At 41.6% G+C, this 18,887-nt stretch overlaps 4 protein-coding genes across 6 annotated transcripts; 2 read left to right on the top strand and 2 right to left on the bottom strand.

Annotated features, from left to right (window-relative positions):
* The first annotated feature begins 408 nt into the window (after positions 1-408).
* Positions 409-4,295, top strand: LOC118735361 (ovarian-specific serine/threonine-protein kinase Lok). Of its 3 annotated transcripts, XM_036465070.1 has the most exons (9): positions 409-650; positions 708-855; positions 1,086-1,243; positions 1,299-1,407; positions 1,477-1,748; positions 2,285-2,465; positions 2,527-2,761; positions 2,820-3,175; positions 3,254-4,295. In XM_036465070.1, exons 1-8 carry the CDS (start codon positions 648-650, stop codon positions 3,124-3,126), a joined length of 1,413 nt encoding a protein of 470 aa, XP_036320963.1. In that variant the 5' UTR covers positions 409-647; the 3' UTR covers positions 3,127-3,175; positions 3,254-4,295. The 3 variants fall into 3 exon arrangements, with proteins under 3 accessions (XP_036320963.1, XP_036320962.1, XP_036320964.1); XM_036465069.1 differs by having other exon boundaries at positions 2,820-4,294; XM_036465071.1 differs by having other exon boundaries at positions 409-855; positions 2,820-4,294.
* A 2,611-nt stretch (positions 4,296-6,906) lies between these two features.
* LOC118735360 (immunoglobulin-binding protein 1) lies at positions 6,907-8,416 on the bottom strand. Its single transcript, XM_036465068.1, has 3 exons — positions 8,158-8,416; positions 7,882-8,090; positions 6,907-7,825 (listed from the first exon to the last, which is right to left on the bottom strand). The coding sequence occupies exons 1-3, from the start codon at positions 8,290-8,292 to the stop codon at positions 7,024-7,026; spliced, it is 1,146 nt and encodes a 381-aa protein (XP_036320961.1). The 5' UTR covers positions 8,293-8,416; the 3' UTR covers positions 6,907-7,023.
* A 3,626-nt stretch (positions 8,417-12,042) lies between these two features.
* On the top strand, positions 12,043-12,993 carry LOC118735358 (ankyrin repeat domain-containing protein 49). The gene is made up of 2 exons (XM_036465066.1): positions 12,043-12,315; positions 12,391-12,993. The coding sequence occupies exons 1-2, from the start codon at positions 12,180-12,182 to the stop codon at positions 12,900-12,902; spliced, it is 648 nt and encodes a 215-aa protein (XP_036320959.1). The 5' UTR covers positions 12,043-12,179; the 3' UTR covers positions 12,903-12,993.
* On the bottom strand, positions 12,930-13,929 carry LOC118735359 (dynactin subunit 5). Its single transcript, XM_036465067.1, has 3 exons — positions 13,753-13,929; positions 13,396-13,695; positions 12,930-13,325 (listed from the first exon to the last, which is right to left on the bottom strand). The coding sequence occupies exons 1-3, from the start codon at positions 13,798-13,800 to the stop codon at positions 13,107-13,109; spliced, it is 567 nt and encodes a 188-aa protein (XP_036320960.1). The 5' UTR covers positions 13,801-13,929; the 3' UTR covers positions 12,930-13,106.
* Between the last annotated feature and the right edge of the window lie 4,958 nt (positions 13,930-18,887).

Genomic DNA, 18,887 nt, shown 5'->3' with positions numbered 1-18,887 from the left:
CTTCTTCTTCCGGTTTTTGCAAGTAATGGCTAATTTCCTGTTTGTTTACTTTTTTGCTTTTTCATCTCTTTGGGAGAGAATTTTGGCTTAGTCTCTTGATTTTGATTGTTGGCTGGTGTTGGCTAATTTTGTTATCGAACGCAACTATTTGCAGCTCTTTTTCACATTTTGCTCTCTCAATTTCCTCTACTTTGCAAGTTTTTTGGGTACGAGAACGCAGAACCAGTAAAAGTTTTCTAAAACTTTAGATAGTTGGACGTACGAGTACACTCCTAAAGTATATTTAGATTTACTAATTTTAATTTAAGTATAGTCACAAAGTTAATATGTATATTCAAATCAAATAAGTTCAAAGATATACATATGTATCGCACAAAAAATTATTTCTAAGAAAATAAGCACTTCACCGCTTGCACAAATCCGCTACTACGTCCTATCGCTTGGCTGATGAAATTGAATGGTAGATGTGGTAGGCGTCCGATCACTGTCTCTGATAGCGGATTTCCATAAGTCTGGTAACAATTAGAGATAGGGGAATGAAACAAAAATGGCACAAATGTTTCACTGAATTGGACAAAATAGCCGCGAAAGATCAAAAGAAACATAACTGAACTTTTGTTATATATTTTGAGTGGCGTTAATTATATATGGTACATATTTTTAATTATTTGAGGTGTTCGTTATCACTTAATTATAAATTGGTATAGTATTGTCGCACACCTGCAATGGCGCGGCACGATAACATTGCGACGCAAAGTCAAGCTTCCAGCATTTGGGGCCAGACACAAAGCCAGCCGATCGAGAATATAATTTGGGGGCGCCTATATGGAAAGAATATAAAAATGAATTCGATTGGTAAGTTAAAAGACAGTGAGCTTACTATTCTAATTTTTTTAAATGCCTATCCAATTATCTATGTATATAAAGACAAACATCTTGCAGCAGTATACATTCGCATGTTTCACGGAGGGGCTGTGGTCATTGGCTAGATTTATCGCTGACGAACCTTTTTTTTTTTATATAACCCAGTGACGATCTATCCTAAGACCTATGGCAATTTTATAAAAATTATAAATATTTTTTAGATCTGAATTCCGACGAGTTTACTGCTGGTCGCGGCGATGGAAGTAATTTGATGCTAACACTAGATTATTTGCCTGAAAGAATACTGTACCGAATATCAAAAGTACATTTTACATTAAAACGTGCTAATTGCGATATTTCCAATCCAGTGTATATACAAGTATGTTAACATGAACGGAGTTGAAGTACTTCTTATTTGAAACTTATCTTTTAAGGACAACTCTCGCAATGGTACCTTTGTGAATGGTGAACGAGTAGGTATTAACAAATCACGAATTTTACAAAACGACGATGTGATTTCCCTATGTCATCCAATGAACAAAGGTGGGTGCGAAGTTTAATTTGATATTTATGTTTTATGTATTAAAAATAGATCAACATTTGTATTCAAAGCATTTGTGTTCAAAGATCTCTGTCCAAACGAGGCATTGGGCTTACCGAAAGAAATTACAACTGCTTACTATGTAAGTAGAAAATTAGGTTCTGGTGCATGTGGATTAGTACGTCTGGTTTTTGATATACGTACTTGCGACCAATTCGCTATGAAAATAGTTAAAAAAAATCTACTTAGCGAATGTAGTGCTATCACTCGAAATAAGCCATCAAATTCGAATGATCCGGAAAAGGTTCTTAACGAGGCGAATATAATGAAGAGTCTGTCTCATGTAAGTTAAATGAAGGCGTACTCAAACAGGCGCGGTTCGGTACCACGCGGTATAATCCTGTATGGCATATTTGCTCATAACGTGCTATAAATAAATAAATAAAAATTGAATTTTTATTAAGCAACAGATATTCTACGAGATTGTACCGTACCACGTCTGTAATATATGTATGAGGGCAATATATCGTCGTTTAAAATACAAAGCCGCGTATCAATAAAATGCAAAACTGCGTATCAAGATAATGCAAAACCGCGTATGTGAATTATGTAAATTATTTTCATGAGGGTAAAAACACTCATATTTCAAAATGGTTCTCTTTTTTATAAAACAATCGCATATGTGGATGGTATATTACAGGATGAATGGATATGGATTGAGCCAAGAGCTTGTGTGAGCAAATCCAATTTTTGGCAGCTATTGTCAGTTATGCGGTTTTGAAGAATGACGATACGCGGTTTTGTACTTTAAACGACAATGTGTAGTTGTGTAGAACTATATTTTTGGTTACACAATAAACTTTGTTTTTTTACTTGCAGCCATGTGTCATAAAAATGCATGACATTATTGATAAGCCTGACTCTGTCTATATGGTGTTGGAGTTCATGAAAGGTGGTGACCTGCTCAATCGAATTGTGAGCAACAAAAATCTTACCGAACAGATATCAAAATTGTTCTTCTTCCAAATGTGTCATGCCGTCAAATATTTGCATGATAAAGGTATTGTATTCCTACATTTTTTTAAGAATATTGGCATTAAGTATTTGGATATAATTTGTAGGTATTAGCCATCGTGATCTAAAGCCGGATAATGTACTACTGGGTTCTTCCGACGAAGAAACTTTATTAAAAGTTTCCGATTTTGGCCTTAGTAAATTTGTACAAAACGATTCTGTAATGAAAACGTTATGTGGCACCCCGCTGTATGTAGCGCCTGAAGTACTGCAGACAGGTGGACGAGGAGCTTACACAAAGAAAGTTGACATCTGGAGTTTGGGCGTAGTGCTTTTTACTTGGTATTACTTGTGTTAATATGCTATATATTTAAAAACTAATTAAATAATTCCTACTCAGCTTAAGTGGCACTTTACCATTCTCGGACGATTTTGGTACTCCAGCCAGTGAGCAAATAAAACACGGCAAATTTCGTTTTAATCATCCATCTTGGAGAAAGGTATCTCAACGAGCGACTACGCTTATTAGAGAAATGTTGATTGTCGACCCAAAAAGACGCCCAACTATTGATGATGTCTTGAGAAGTAGCTGGTTGAAAGATAACGAAATGCTACGTAAAGCTAAAGCTTTGATGCAGTTGGACGCAATGGATATTGAGGAAGAAGAGAACTTCTTGCAGCCACCAAAAAAGCGCGCCAGGAGATAAATTATGTATTTTTACGCAATTCATATTCATTGGCCAGTATTGTTGAAGTGTATGTATGTCTAACGAAAGCTTTCGATGATATATGCGCGTTAAAGTCTTGGTTTTGCTTATTTTGTGCCCTTTTAAGTTGTTTTAATTACATCCCATGAAGTTTTGGATCACTACTATATGGATAATGGTACTTTTATTTTTAACATTAATATGAAATTATCTATTTGACATGCATGAGCACTCCTAACTGATGTTTTTTGCTAAATTCTACAACAAATTAGTTTAAAGGAGGATTCGAGTATGCATTTAAGTCGTAAATTATATTGTTTTTTTTTTTACAAACGGTTTACAAAAATGTTATGTGTAATTCGTTAGATTTAAGATAAATTTTTGAACTTAACGAACAAAAATACTTATGTGTCATAGTAGAAGTAAAATTTTGTGGTTGAGCGCGTTGCGTGCTACTTTAAATCTTTGTTAACGTGCATCGACGAAGCATATATTTAACAAAATATATCTTATCAGATGATGGTACAAATAGGATATTTACAGATAAAGTTTACACCTAGATTTATAAAAAATATGTGAATGTATCCAATAGATCAGTCTTTAAGTTATTTTCTGGCAGAAAGCACCAAGTTCGCCAGAGATCCGTTTATTTTATCCTAATGTATCCAATAGATCAGTATTTAAGTTATTTTCTGGCAGAAAGCACCAAGTTCACGAGAGATAAGTTCCCCAAACATTCAGGTATAAGTATTTAAGTATATGCCAGCATTTTAAAATCATTTATACTTGTTGCTTATTTTACATTCGAGAAGTAACCATCGAATGTAATATTTTTAATTCAAATATTACTGTATTAATAAATATACGGTTATTCAAAATCTTGCCCTCTCAATTTATTAGGAAAGTAGATCGGTGGGGTGCAATAAGGCCACACGCAATAAAGCCATATTGGAAATAAAGCCATATTTTTTTGGTAATTAGGCCATAAATTCGATATGGCTTTATTTCCAATTACAATTGGTAATTAAGCCATGTGTCTTTATTTCGCTTTCAAATTTTTATATTTCTTTTATTTAAACAATGGAAAAAGTTCGCAACAAAACTACTAAACCGCCTTGAACTACAACGTCACCTTAAACATGCAATTACTCTCCTTCGCGTCCAGCCGCGCTGCGCTCCGCCGTTCACACGCTGCGCGGGGGTCGCGGGCGTGGCGCGGTGCGGGGAGCCAGCAAATGTGCACCCGCCAGGTTATGCACTCGCAAAATTAAAACTTACCTAAGTACATATATTTATTTTCCAGTATCCAATAAATCGGGAAATATTTAGTAATTATTTATTTCATTTTATTAGTAATAATTTGTATCAATTCAAATAATTCAGTATCAATTTCAAGAGGGTTTCCAAGGCGAATTGAATAATGAATTACAACAAACACATCATTTGGAAGTAATCTAAGGCGAAAAATTCAGATTCGCCGGTAACGCCGCCTTATTAATTCGCCTTGAGAGTGTCATTTCAGAATATGGCTTTATTTCTCATTTGGAAAATTTTTTGTATGGCTTTATTTCTCTTTCTGATTGGAAATAAAGCCATAAAGCTTTATTGCCTAAAAATATGGCTTTATTGCCATACGGCTTTATTGCGTATGGCCTTATTGCACCCACCAAGTAGATCATATACCAACTTAGTGCATGACATTTTTATACCCGCGCGCACTTGTGCACAAGGATATTAATATATCCTTATATACTATGTTCGTATAACGTTTGTTTGTAACAGTCAAAACGAATCGAGATAGATATGGACAAATGTATACATAAATGCTCAGAATGAAAAGAGAAATTGATTAAGCCATGTCTGTCTTTCCGTCCGGCTGTCTGTCTGTGAACACCGTAGGTTGGTATTGAAAATGGGCGCAATCGGGATGTTGTTCTGTGATTCTTTCATGTAACGTCGTCTTCATCCTCCGACTCAGTAAGCCTGAGGCCGAGAAGGCAGGCAGCGTCGATAGGCGCGGTCCGGAGCGCTTCTGGTGTTAGGGGCGTAGGGTTGGAGGTGCATGTGAATAGGTGCTGGGTTGCCCACATGCGTGGCAGGTGTGCCACTTGTGAATTTGGTCGGGAGAGGTAACTGTTGAGTCGGTGACACCACCCCGAACGGAGTTGTGCTAGGGTACCAGGTCTCTCTCGGCAGTTCAGATTCCTATAAATTTATGGGCGGCGGTCGACCACCACAGACGATGTTGTCATTGCGGGTGCTGAGGCTCGTTCTGACCGCATCGCTGTGTAGGGTGTTGAGCGCCGCTCTGTATCTTGCTGCGTCGAACGGATGGTCTACGTACGGCTCAATGTCTGCCTTCCAGTCGTGCAGGTGCCAACTCACGTGTCGTGGGGGCGGTTCGTTTCGAAGCAAGGCGTTGTTGGGGTGGTTCTCTCGGTGACAACCCACGAGGAATTGCTTCGACAGCATGGTGTTGTGTTCTTTTACTGCAAGCATTTGGCTTTCTTCATGGAAGTGATCCTCGGACGACATGAGATGACAGCCTGTAGCCGTACGTAGAGCTGCGTTCTGGCAGGTTTGAGGATTCCTCCACCGGGTGTCGCTTGTCCCCGCCGTCCACACAGGTGCCGCGTAGTTTGCCACTGACCGGCCAATTGCCTTGTAAGTCGCGAGCAGAGTTTGTTTGTCGGTTCCCCAGGTGCTGCCGGCTAGCGATTTGAGGACTGCTTCTGGGCTGGAGTTTGTTATATATCGCTGTGGCATGCGCGGAGAAGGAGAAAAGGCTATCGAACGTCACTCCTAGGATTTTAGGGTGATTAGTCGTCGGTATTTTGGCGCCATCGACGAAGACGTCCAGTTCTAGCCCTACCTCCTGGGTCCATGCTGTAATCACGCCCACTTCCCATATAACAGTATTTTTGGAAAAATGGAAAAATACGATATTTCAGTAAATATTAGATGCAAATTGTTGAAAATTAGTGTGAATTAAAATTTTGGTATAAAGTAATATGAAATTTTGGAAAATGGGCGTGACCCCACCCCCTTATGATGAAATGCTGCATCACAGTAGCCGCTCCACCAATCCCTAAAAAACTTAGCCAAGAAATCTGTTGAAAATATTTGAAATCGGGCAATAACCACGCCCACCTGCCATATAACGGTAATTTACAGAAACAAGGAAACTGCGATAAATCCGTAACTACAGGAGCTAATTCACTTAAAAGCGAGGATTGCAAAAACCACTTAGCAGAAAATTAGAAAATTATAAATTTTTGGATAATGGGCGTGGCAATAAATAAGACTGCTATAGACTTTTAGGAATAGGGCGTGGCACCGCCCACCTTATGACTACAAAGGTGTATCTCGGTAACTCCTCTATCGATTTGTACCTAACTTGGTTCAATTATATCATTAGTATAACTCCGCATATTATCGAAAACGTTTGAAATCGGGTAAACACCCCTACCTATCATGCAAATGTAGTTCAGAGAAAGTTCAAACGACGACATTTGATACCTGTGCCGGGTATATAAAGTTCGGTTTTGCCCGAACTTATACTTCTTTACTTGTTACTTTTATTTTTATCTGTTCATCAGGCAAGAGCTTTGATTTCCAGCGGCTTAACCATGATACATGTTTCATGGGATTAACGCAGAAACAACAAGATATGTACTCGCGAGTTACTTCCTGTAATTTTAAATCCAATCTACAGCAAAAGCGTCCTTATCCCTTTCATACCACTTATTATATATTCAAAGAAAGGTAAAGCTCTCAGAATTTCTCTTTAATAAAGTAATGATTTATTTATTAAAATCTATGTGCAGCAAAACCAATTACATAATTTGTAAATGTTTTAGAGTATATATAAAAAAAAAAACAATGTAAAGTTACAGTTCAACTGCGATTGTAACGGTTCCCATCTCCACGGCGAACAACATCCTTGTACTCGTCCATACGACGCATGCGGTCTAAATACTCTGGATCATCATTCTCGATTTGCGCTTCCTCAATAGCCTGCTCCTGATCTTCTTTCTCATTGGGATCTTGTGCAGCAGCGATTGCTTGTTCACGATTCATTTTCGCAACTTTTTCTTCGTTAGGGAAAACGCCATCGCGCACACGTTGATCGTAAAACTCGTCGACGGTCAACACTGGCAAACTAGGATAACCTGCACCGAACACTGCCTTTTGTGCAGCATTACGTGTAATAATAAACGGTTGCATTGGCTTCCTCTTTGGTTGTAGAGTATCGTGATGGTGATGTTGGTGCTGATGAGAGTGTCCTGCATTCTGAGAGCTTGTAGCCGCAGATTCTGCACTGGAAGCAGTGCCATCGTGTGGCGATAAAGCACCATTACTTGCATTTCCACGAATTTTACGCAATTCTACCATTTGCTTTTCCAACTTAATACTATCCAATTCTTCATTTGCGTCAATTATGCTTTTATATATCAGTTTTAGGAAAAAATCCCTGCGCACTTCATCGTCAACGGTTTTACTGCGCACGGCTAATTTCATTTTCTTTACAAATTCTTCCAATTCCTTTTTTTTGCGAAATTGTGCAATTTTGTCATTGCGTACATGTGCTGCCCGCATTAGTTGTGCTAATTCATCTGTATTGCTACCTTCCGATTTATCTGAAATATTTTTTCGATTTTCACATAACTCATATTCTTCGCAGCGTTGCAAGAAGTCTCTGAAATTACAAACATATTTGCAAAATATAAAACTATTTTTGTAATTGCAGCTTACTTGAAATACACTTCGGCAATGTGCAGCACTTCCCCGCGGTCTTCCTGGTGCAATTTCAATGCCACTTTACCCAGAAAGAAAGGAAGCAGTAAATACTGCAATGAATCTGTTGACACTTCATCTATGAGTTCATTAGGACTGAATAGGGCAATTTTATTTACAAAAGTTGTAGAAGTTTCCAACATTGACATAGTATCCTTAACTTTGTGCTAGTGCATAAAAGGTTTAACTCATTAAAGCCGGTATATTTTTCCGACATATTGTGGTAATACTTACTTGATAATCCCTGGAATTAAAGGGTAAAGAAGATCCTTCTAATTCTTCGAATGCCTGCCATCCCTTTGTAAAAAGTGCTTGTAAACTTTGATCACTGTTTGCCTCTCCATCTGAATCTATTTCTTTTTCCGCCATTGTTTATTAATGGCTACTTCAACGCAAGAAACCTTTTATTTGTCGGGTTAGTATTTATTGTGAAAGTAATCTATTTGCTGGTCAACGGGAATATGCCACTACGGAATCGGGACGGTTGCAGGGCGTCATTGGCAGCAGAAATACTTGCCTTGAACGAAAGACACAAGATCACGTAAGAACAAGAGAGTGAAAAAAGTCGATTTTTTTTTAGCGGGTTCTACATCATCTTGTTTCACTGGAAAACGAGCGAAAAGTAAACAAAGCAAAGAAAACAACGAAAACCAAAATAAGCCAAAATTATTGTCAGCCACTTTAAACGCACAATTTAGGTAAAATGATGCAACAAATTCTTTAAAATGTGTTGTCATGTTGAATTAACTCTTCTTTACTTGAATAAAAGTGTAAAATAGTGGTGCTTGTGATGTAAACAAACGCTCAGCTGACGAGCCCGCTTTCGCATATCGCCATTTAAGGCAGGGACGTGAACCAGATGAAAATTTGGTCGGTTCGGTTTAGTGGTTCGAACCGTTTTTGCACTTTTGGATTGGTTCATCAAAGCGGTTTTTGGTCTTTGAACCGGGGTTTCGGTTCGGTTCGGTTCGGTTCAACAGTTCGAAAAACAAAAAAATAACGCGCAAGTTTAAGGGCCGGTTGCTCAAAGCCTGATTGACACTAATCACCGATTAACATCGTTATCGACGTTTTCGGCTCCATGCAAATAACATGGTGTCGGTAACGTCGATAACGATGTTTAACCGGTGATTAGTGTCAACCAGGCTTTGAGCAACCGGCCCTTAGTGTCAAGTGTCAAGTGCAACAACGCGCAAGGTTAAGGGTCAAGGGTCTGTCAAACGAGATGGGTTGCCTTACATTTGATATTGTCACATGGTAAACAAACATGGTAGGTATTACCATGTTTACCAAAAAGAAAAAAGTGGGTACATTTATCTATTGAAAATTGGTTGAAACGAACCTTTAAACCTTTGTAGAAAGTGGTTCGGTTTTCGGTTCTGACCAAACATTTTAGAGGTGGGTAACTCAGCACTGTGCTGAGTTACTGTGCTGACTCTTAGAACTGTGCCGCAAGCTCAGACTCACCTCTGAAAAAATTTGTAACTCAGTAACTCAGTTTATGTGCTGACAATGTATAGCTCAGTGTGCTACAGAGTCGATATGGTAACTCAGTTGATGTGCTGACACTTGCATAGCTCGGTGCGGCTTGCATTGTTTAGAACTGTGTCGATGTGGTAACTCAATTGATGAGCTCACACATTCACACAATATGCGCGTTCCTTATCTCCCAGAAATAGTCAGAAAAAGTCCGAAGTAGTCAGATTTAGTCCAAAAAGCGTTCCTTAACTCGGAAATGACAGCAAAAATGAGAGAGCAACAGTCAGTGAGAGCGACTCTCATCAGTCCGAAGTAGTCAGATTTAGTCAGAAGAATTTTTTCTGGCAAAATCCTGAAAAGTGTCAAACTCAACTGAATTTAAATTAACGGAAATTAAAGAATTCGCTAAAAGTGAGAATAATCTAAAAAGTAAAAGAAATGAATTGAAATTGGAAGGAGGCAAAAAATAATTGATATAGCAAGTGTTTATTGTGCTTGTGCTTGTGTGAATGTGTTTTGTACATACATTTCTGTTCTTATTTGACGTTAGTTTTGTTGTTGCCATTCTTTGGACTAAAAATTTGGTTTTTTGCGTTCCTTTACTTTTCCTGCTACTCTCTTTTAGCGAGCGCATTTTGCTTACGCTCTGGCATTTTTAAACTTTTCAGATTTTAGTCCAAAAAAAAAGGAATGAACCTAATACGATCTTCCAAAGAGTACCATAATAGATGGCATCACTAGACTAACCATCAATTGAATATACGACTACCAAATTTAAAAAGAAGCAAGGCGAATAGCCAAGTTATGCATACTTGCACTGCTATACCATTTTTACGTAAAAATCAAAACCAAACAGAATTCTACATGTGAAGTGCTATGCGTTGGGTAACCGCTTACATGCATAGCCCATTTAACAGATTCTTATGTGACAACTCTCAGGCAACACTAAGTAGGGAATTATTTTGCAAATGAACTCACCAGTTGAAATCAGCTTTGTAAAATTTTTCCGGCCAGCTACGAACAGAAGCTAAGGATAATCTTTTCTAAATCGATTTCGATTACTAACATCATCAATAATTTCGATGTACATACCAATTGTGCGATAGCACACTTGTGCCAGCTCACTGTGCTGACTCATTAAAGTGAGTTGGAGTTACTGAGTCAGCACACGAAAATTTACAGAGTTACCCACCCTTAAAACATTTGTGGAAAATTTCGGTTCGGTTAATGGTTCAGTTAATTAATAGAAAAAAGCGGTTTTCCGGTTCAAAACCGGTTCGGTTCAAAACCGGTTCACGTCCCTGGTTTAGGGCCGGTTACTCAATGTCTGGTTAACGCTAGTCTCCCGTTAAACATAGTTATCGACGTTACCGACTCCCTGTTGTATGCATGGAGTCGAAGACGTCGATAACGATGTTTTACCAGAGATTAGTGTTAACCAGACATTGAGTAACCGGCCCTTAAAGTACAAAACCGCGTATCGTCATTCTGCAAAACCGCGTAACTGACATTGGCTGCCAAAAATTGCATTTGCTTACACAAGCTCTTGAAAGTAATATTGAGTAATTCCTAAACTTAGGGCCGGTTGTTCAATGTCTGATTAGCACAAATTGGAGGTAGAAGCTCTGGTTAGGTACAACGACTGCTTTATCGATCACATGTTATATGCTTGATGTCGAAATCGTCGATAATGATGTTTAACCGGCAAGTAGTGATAACCAGACATTGAACAACCGGCCCTTAGTATACGCACATATGTGTGCATTTATAGGGAATTTACATGAGGCGATTTTTCAGGCGATTTTTAGTTGAAAGCAACAATCGCCTGGTGTAAACGGCCTTTCAACTAATCGCTTTCAATGAAGTTGGTCAGCTGCCTACTTTCGTTCAACTTTTGGTTCAACTAATCGCCTGTGAAAGTTGAATCATGTAAATTCCCTATTAGGTGAAGTAATAAAGCAGCCTTCTTTTTTAATTTCCCTGACATTCGGCTATATTATACAATAGCGTGAAAATCGTATTATAATACAACGTTCACGCCCGACATTTTGCTCAAAAGGAATTGCCATAACTATTGTCAGGACGCCGACGCGACGGAGACAATTATCAGCGTTTTTGACGGGGAGTCAGTCTCGAGTTATGTAGACTCTAGACCTGTGAATGCCGTTCTAGGCATACCGCCGATGGACATAGACGAGACGGAGCTTCATCTGCCTCGGGAGACACGTACGACAATAGCCCAACTTCGCTCTGGCTACTGCAGCAGGTTAAACTCCTACCTGAGTAGTGAGTAGATTGAATGAGGATGTGCCAAATGAGTGTCCGCTATGCGGAGAAATCCCACATGACTCGAAACATCTCTTCGTATGCCCAGAAAACCCGACAACCCTAACGGCCCTGTCCCTGTGGACCAACCCTACAGAAGCTGCACGCTTCCTGGGGCTGCCGTTAGTGGAACTTGACGACAACGACTGTGATACCAACCGTCCTGGGCGGAGTTGTTGTAGCCGCTACAACAACAGCGTTTTTGACAACTAATAGGTATTTCTTTATTGTCTTGACAGCATTGTCTGGACAATGGAACATCCACCAATTTTTTTAAAAGTTTCATGGTAACTCTGTACCACATCTGTGAATTTTGACGTTTGTGGGCAATGATTTTCTTTCGTTTCACTAAACGTAAACAAAAATAAAAATAAAGGGCGAAAGAGTACTAATTTTTTTAAACGCCTGCGAGCTATTTAATTAACCTTTATCTTATATACATTTTAAAAAATATGGGTGATTATGATTCTGATGACGAAAAATCACAATTAGAAAAGCTGCGCTATGCGAAAGTTCCGCGCGGAATGTTTGTGAGCGGATGGGACGATGATGCTGATGAACTAATTGAAGAAGACAAAAATCCACAAGGTAAGCCCTGATGAAGCATAGACAAATATATATGTGAGCATAATTATTTCAATTGCTATTAAACTATATCCTTAGCAAGCATCGAGCGAATGATTCTATGGGCTGTAAATGAAAATAAAATAAATGAAGTTCGAGACATTCTAAAACTGGACGCCGAAACTGTTTCTGCAATAGACGACGATGGTTATACGCCTTTGCATCGGGCATGTTACAATAATTTCGTAGATATTGCCAAATTATTGTTGCAGTACAAGGCCAATCCAAATGCACGTACAAATTTGGGTTGGACGCCTTTACATTCAGCATGTAAATGGAGTAATGCAGAATGTGCTGGGTTACTTCTACAACATGGGGCTGATGTGAACGCCAGATCTGAAGGCGATCAAACTCCACTACACGTGACAGCAACCGTGTCCAACTGTCGCAATACGGCGACAGTACTTTTAATGAACGAAAATATCGATACGTCGGCGTTAAATAATTCCGAAGAGACGGCTGAGGTAATTGCGCGTCGTACTGGACTAACATTTCCTGTATTTGAAATGGGCCACCCGGCGTATGAAGTTGAAACCGGTATAATTGATTAAATGATGCTGCTCTATTAAAGCAAAAGCTCTAATTTAAAGTACTTTTTTATTTTTATTATAAATTAAAGCTACCTTTGTGTTATTAAAAAAACATTACTTAGTTTTCATTTAAGCAGAGTTCGCGATTCGAATAAAAATTAATTTTACATTCTAAATAAATGTTTAGTAAAAATATTACTTGATACTCTTTTAATTAATTAAAACTTAACCAGCTTGTGGATTGCGTAAAAAGTGTTCGTAGTACGATTTTGTATAGTCGACCATCTGATCTTGCATTGCTGCTGGAACAAAATTGGGGTTACCTTGCCCGCCTTCGATTGTACCTTCAGCTGTGTACCGCATATAACTTGCAACTGTTGTCTCTGGTGGTAGTACCGCACCGTCTTCAATGATGCTGCAGTCTTTCAGCACACAACGACGACCCTATGTGAAAAGTCAAGTAGAAAGAAATAATAAAATTTAAAATCTGTAATATGTGGTTGTTTTTACTTACAATTATTGCATTCTTTCCAATATACACAAATGATCCAATAGAGCTCGCTGATACCACTGCACCATCACCAATGAAGACGTGGTCTCCAATGTGCATAGGAAAGAAAGCTATACCTTTGCTGAACTGTTTGTATGGTGGTCGGATGACGGCATTTTTGCTTATAACACAGTAGCGACCCGTACGAACGTTTGCTAAATCACCTCTTATTATGGCACCGGTTTGTACTACAACCTTTCCATTTAGCACGATATTTTGCGAGCCGCAGAGAACAGTTTGTCTGCTGACCTTGTTTCCCGAAGCCTAAAATCGGAGACTTTAAAGAACTTATCCAGCTTTTATATTTTGGATGATGCTTACAGTTTCTACGTATTCATCCTTACTGTAATATAAATCAGATATTTCCATGTTGATATTTTTACAGTTTCCGCTTGTGAAATGTGCAATTTTCAAGTGACCAACCTTTTTCCCTAATTTGTTAGAATGATGAACTAATCAGCTGTCTTTGTATGCTACATGGTTGCCACAATTCGGAACTTTCTAACAAAATTGGTGACTTTTAAAGGATTTGGTAACTTGGTAACTTTTGCAACCAAACATCTATTTGCATCATGAACGAAAGACACAAGATTACGTAAGAACAAGAGAGTGAAAAAAGTCGATTTGTTTTAGCGGGTTCTACGCCATCTTGTTTCACTGGAAAACGAGCGAAAAGTAAACAAAGCAAAGAAAACAACGAAAACCAAAATTAGCCAAAATTATTGTCAGCCACTTTAAACGCAAAATTTAGGTAAAATGATGCAACAAAATGTGTTGTCATGTTGAATTAACTCTTCTTTACTTGAATAAAAGTGTAAAATAGTGGTGCTTGTGATGTAAACAAACGCTCAGCTGACGAACCCGCTTTTGCAAACTTTTTTCTCAAAACCAGCTACAAATACAACGTCGCGTTCTTACGTGATCTTGTATTTTTGGTTCATGTATTTGCATTACTAGAAAGAAATGAATTATGTTTTGCCTGTGCGTAATTATAAAAATCCTTCGAGTTCAGTGGCAGCACTACTGACACTTCTACAATTTATGCTTGAAACACAATACCCGGCGAACGGCAAATTTCGCCCAGCAGAGCGATGCCGACGACCAACTTTCGCCCAGCTAATTCGCTTACTGAAACACAAATAGAGCGGTTCGATTGCTGTCAGCTGATAAGGTGATCATGTTTCAAGACGGAAGCTTTTACAACGAAGAGGGAAAATACCGGCAAGAAGAAGTTTAAAATATAGAAATAGTCTTTAAATATAACTACTAGTAAACTTACGTTTTACTAGATTAATCTCTGATAGAAAAATATAAGGTATATTATTTTACTTTTAAACAAAAATTACGATAACTTTTAAAGTATGGTCATCATGGCCTTTTTTTGTCGTTGCCGTTGACCGCGGCGATAGAAATAAATCTATCGTCGCGAACAGTCGTCGAGCAAACTTCGTTGTTGTTGTTGTTGTTATTGTTGTTGTTGTTGTAGCGGCACTACTAAGCCCCGCCTGTTTCGGGTCAACTTTTAATCATTATCGTCAAGCTCAACTAACGGTAGGCCCAGGAAACGAGCTGTTTCGATGGGGTCGGACCAAAGGGAGAGGGGTGTTAGTTGAGTCGGATTGAGCTGGCATGTGAAGAGGTGGTTGGTGTCGTGGGGGGAGTCTCCACATGCCGGGCACTCATTTGGGATGTTTGGGTCGAGTCTGGACAGGTAGCTGTTTAGGCGGGTACAATATCCAGACCGTAACTGAGTCAGGGTAACGCGGGTCTCTCTAGGTAGTTGAAGCTCCGTCTCTTCCACAGGTGGTGATTGGGCTCCGATAACGACATTCTTAGGCCGGGAGTCGAGGTAGGTGGAGACTGACTCCCTATGAATGTCGTTAATCGCTTGTCTGTACGTCATTGGGTCAGTGGTTGGTCTGTGTGGGTCTGGACTGCGTCCTTGTACACGAATAGGTGCCCCCTGACGTGCCTGGGCGGAGGCTCCTCCTCCAGCAGTGGTCTGTTGGGGTGTTCGCTTCTGTGACACCCCACCAGAAACTGCTTACAGAGCATTTTGTTGTGTTCCCTTACGGGGAGCACTTGGGCCTCGCTGTGTAGGTGGTGCTCAGGCGTCATCAGAAGGCACCCAGTCGCTGTCCGGAGTGCGGCGTTCTGACAAGTCTGTAGCTTCGTCCACTGCGTCCAACTAGTCCCCGGCGACCAAACTGGCGCTGCATAATTTAGAACCGGCCGGCCAATGCCTTGTATGTTGCCAGCAACGTTTCTTCGTCTTTGCCCCAAGTGCTGCCGGCGAGCGACTTGAGGACCTTGTTGCGGCTCTGTACTTTGTTGACAACTGCGGTTGTGTGCGCGGAGAAGGAGAGCAGGCTATCAAAGGTAACCCCTAAAATTTTTGGGTTGTTCACCGTCGGTATAGGTGTGCCGTCGACGTGAATGCCTAATTCTAGCCTGACCTCCTTCGTCCAGGTGGTGAAGAGGGTCGCCGTTGATTTCGTTGGGGAGATGGTTAGGCTCCTTGCAGTGAAGAAGCGAGAAAGGCTGGAGAGATAGCCGTTTACTTTTGAGCAGAGGTCATCAATTCCATTCCCAGACGCCAAAATCGAACAATCATTAGCGTACGAGATCAGGGAAACTCCTTCAGGAGGCTGGGGGAGTTTCGAGATGTAGAAGTTAAAAAGTAAGGGGGAGAGAACACCACCTTGTGGAACCCCTTGTTTTATTCTTCTTGGTTTCGAGGTTTGATCTCTGAAGATTACTGATGATTGTCGACCACTCATATAATTCGCCGACCATCGCTTCAGTCCCTGTGGGAGAGAGGAGGCCTCAATGTCTTCTAGCTGCGTGGAATGGCAGACGGTTGATGTTTCGCTGGGGTTAGGTGGCAGGTGAAGTATGGGAGCAGCAGGGCCTCAAGTGTCTTCGCGACCGGGGAAAGAAGCGTTATCGGGCGATAAGAGTCTCCTCTGTTGGCGGGCTTCCCCGGTTTCAGCAGTGGGACCACTCTCCTTGATTTCCACACATCAGGAATGATGAGAGTGGTCATAGACAGATTGAGGACCTCCGTGAGGTATGCTACTCCCACAGGCCCCAAATGTTTCAACATCAGCATACAGATTCCGTCGGGTCCAATGGCTTTGGAGGCTTTCGCCTTCCCGATGACCCCCTTCACTTCACCGCTGGTGAAAGCAAGTGGTGCACTGTTTTTGGGCAGTTTGTGCAGCCTCCTGGTCACTCGAGGTTTGGCCTTGTCTACCGAAGGATGAAGTGTGAATTGCCGACTGAAATAGTTCGCGCTTTTCTTCGGGTCCGACGAAGCGTGAACTTCGAATGAGATTTCCCTCTGTCATCACGCTTCGTCGGGTTGGACAAGGACCTCACGGTTGACCACAGCTTACTCACACCAGAGGTGAAGTTACAGGCCTTCAAGTGCTCTTCCCACTTTTTCCGCTTGTGTTGATTTACCAGTTGCCGAATCTCCAAATTAAGATCCCTCAAGCGAGGGTCCCCGGGATCGACCTGGCGTAGGTGGTCACGCTCATTGGCTAGTACAGCCGCTTCAGCCGGGAAATTTGGGCGGACTACCCTGCGGAACTGGCGTTCGCCAGCATGTACGTCTGTGGGTGTGGGGAGGGCGGCGAAGCTGCTCTCGGTAACTTCCGCGAAGCCGTTCCAATCAGCTTTGTTGAAGTTGGTGTAGGTTCGGTGATCCGCGGGAGCAAAGTCGGTGGGCTTATTGATCGAGATGATTATGGGCAGATGGTCTGATGCTAACGTTAGCATAGGTCTCCATGATATGCTATTTATCAGACCAGCGCTAGCAATTGTTAGGTCTGGCGAACTGCTGCAGCTGCCCACAATCCTGGTGGGGGCGTCGTCGTTCATGGTGCAGAATGTCGAATCGTCTATCTGCTCAGCCAAAATGTTTCCCCTCCGATTATTGGCCAGGCTTGAATGCCAAAGATCGTGGTGCGCATTGAAGTCACCTACTACCAATCGGTTTTCGCCTCTGAGTAGCGCACCTATGTCAGGGAGATATCCAGCCGGGCAGCAGGTGACAGGGGGTATGTACACGATAAATATTTCGAGGTCGACATCGCCTGACCGGACAGCTATGCCCTGACTTTCTAGGGTAGTGTTCCTTGGGTCGATGTCTTCTTCGATTAGCCAATACTGCACTGTGTGGTGTAGAATGAACGCTAATCCTCCACCATTATCTCGCTCGCGATCTTTACGGAGCACATTGTAGGCGGCGCAACCCAACAAAGTTGAGTTGCTGTGCAACTTCGTTTCTTGGACCGCAGCTATCAATATGCCGTGCCGACCCATGAAGACTGCTATCTCCTCAATCTTGCTCTGGAGTCCGTTGCAGTTGAGTTGGAGTACGTTCGTATGCCTTGGGAGGCTGGTCGCGATACGGGGAGTGAGGGAAGTGTGGGGCCTACCTTGGGCCTGTTGCGCCTGACGCAGTTGCTGTTGCAGCCTGATGGTAGGTGGCTGCGATGTGGGCGTTGTTGTCTGCGCCGGCGGTGCACTACAGCAAGGGGCGCTGTAGTTGGTAGTCCACTCGCGAGTGGTGCGTAGACCAGAACATAGCCGGAAGTGGCACCAGCCAAGGCATGTGTTGCATTTGACTGATGTCACATTCCGGTATATTCTGTTCTGGCACACGGAGCAGATGGTGTGGGCAAGCAGTAGCAGCTGGTTGGCTCGCGCTCGCGAGTGGGACCGGCCGGTAGGTTGTGTGGGTGGGGTGTGTTGGGAGGTTTGCTGTTGCTCAGGGGAGCTTCTGGGGGCCGTGCAGGCTCTTCGGGTGCTAGGTCGCACCCGTGCATTACGCGAGTGGGTAGCCGTGGAGGCTGATAGTGTCATTTGGCTTGAGCAACAGGGAGCCACAAAGTTTGTGGTCCACTCCCGGTGAGATCTAAGGCCAGAGCAGGTTCTTAGGTGACTCCATCCGTTGCAGGAGTTGCACCTAACCGAAGTGGAGTTCAGGTGGAGTCGATTCTGGCAAACACAGCAGAAGTAAATTTCTGGTCCGGGGTGGGGCTCTACGCCCGCCCGGAGAAGAAGGATGCGGAGCAATCCGGCTGCAAGGACGGCTCCATGGACGAATAATGATTGGCGGGTATCGCCGATCTAGACGGGGTTAGATCGCCGAAACAACAGCCCTTGGTCTGGTAAAACCCGAGTCATTCCGGTACGTAGAACCGGCTGTCGTGGGATTGGAGCAAACTTCGTCGTTTGCTTTGGTTGTACGCGTTCTCATGTAAATCAGTGTGTTTTAATTATCTCGCCGGTGTTGTGCTTCAGCTTTTACTTCGATAAAATTAGAGTCATCTCATATTCGAATACTGGAAATATTTGAATTACAGTGGCAGCACCACGGACTGCACTTCTGAAACAACTTTCTTTTTTTTTTAGGCTTATGGACCCTATAGTTACGGTGACCATAA

This window comes from Rhagoletis pomonella, unplaced genomic scaffold (genome assembly GCF_013731165.1).
Source record: "Rhagoletis pomonella isolate Grant_MI unplaced genomic scaffold, Rhpom_1.0 Rhpom_scaffold_00003, whole genome shotgun sequence".
In the NCBI taxonomy this organism is placed as follows: Eukaryota; Metazoa; Arthropoda; class Insecta; order Diptera; family Tephritidae; genus Rhagoletis; species Rhagoletis pomonella.
Note: the sequence above shows the minus strand (reverse complement) of the source record. Positions and strands in the feature narration are given on the sequence as shown.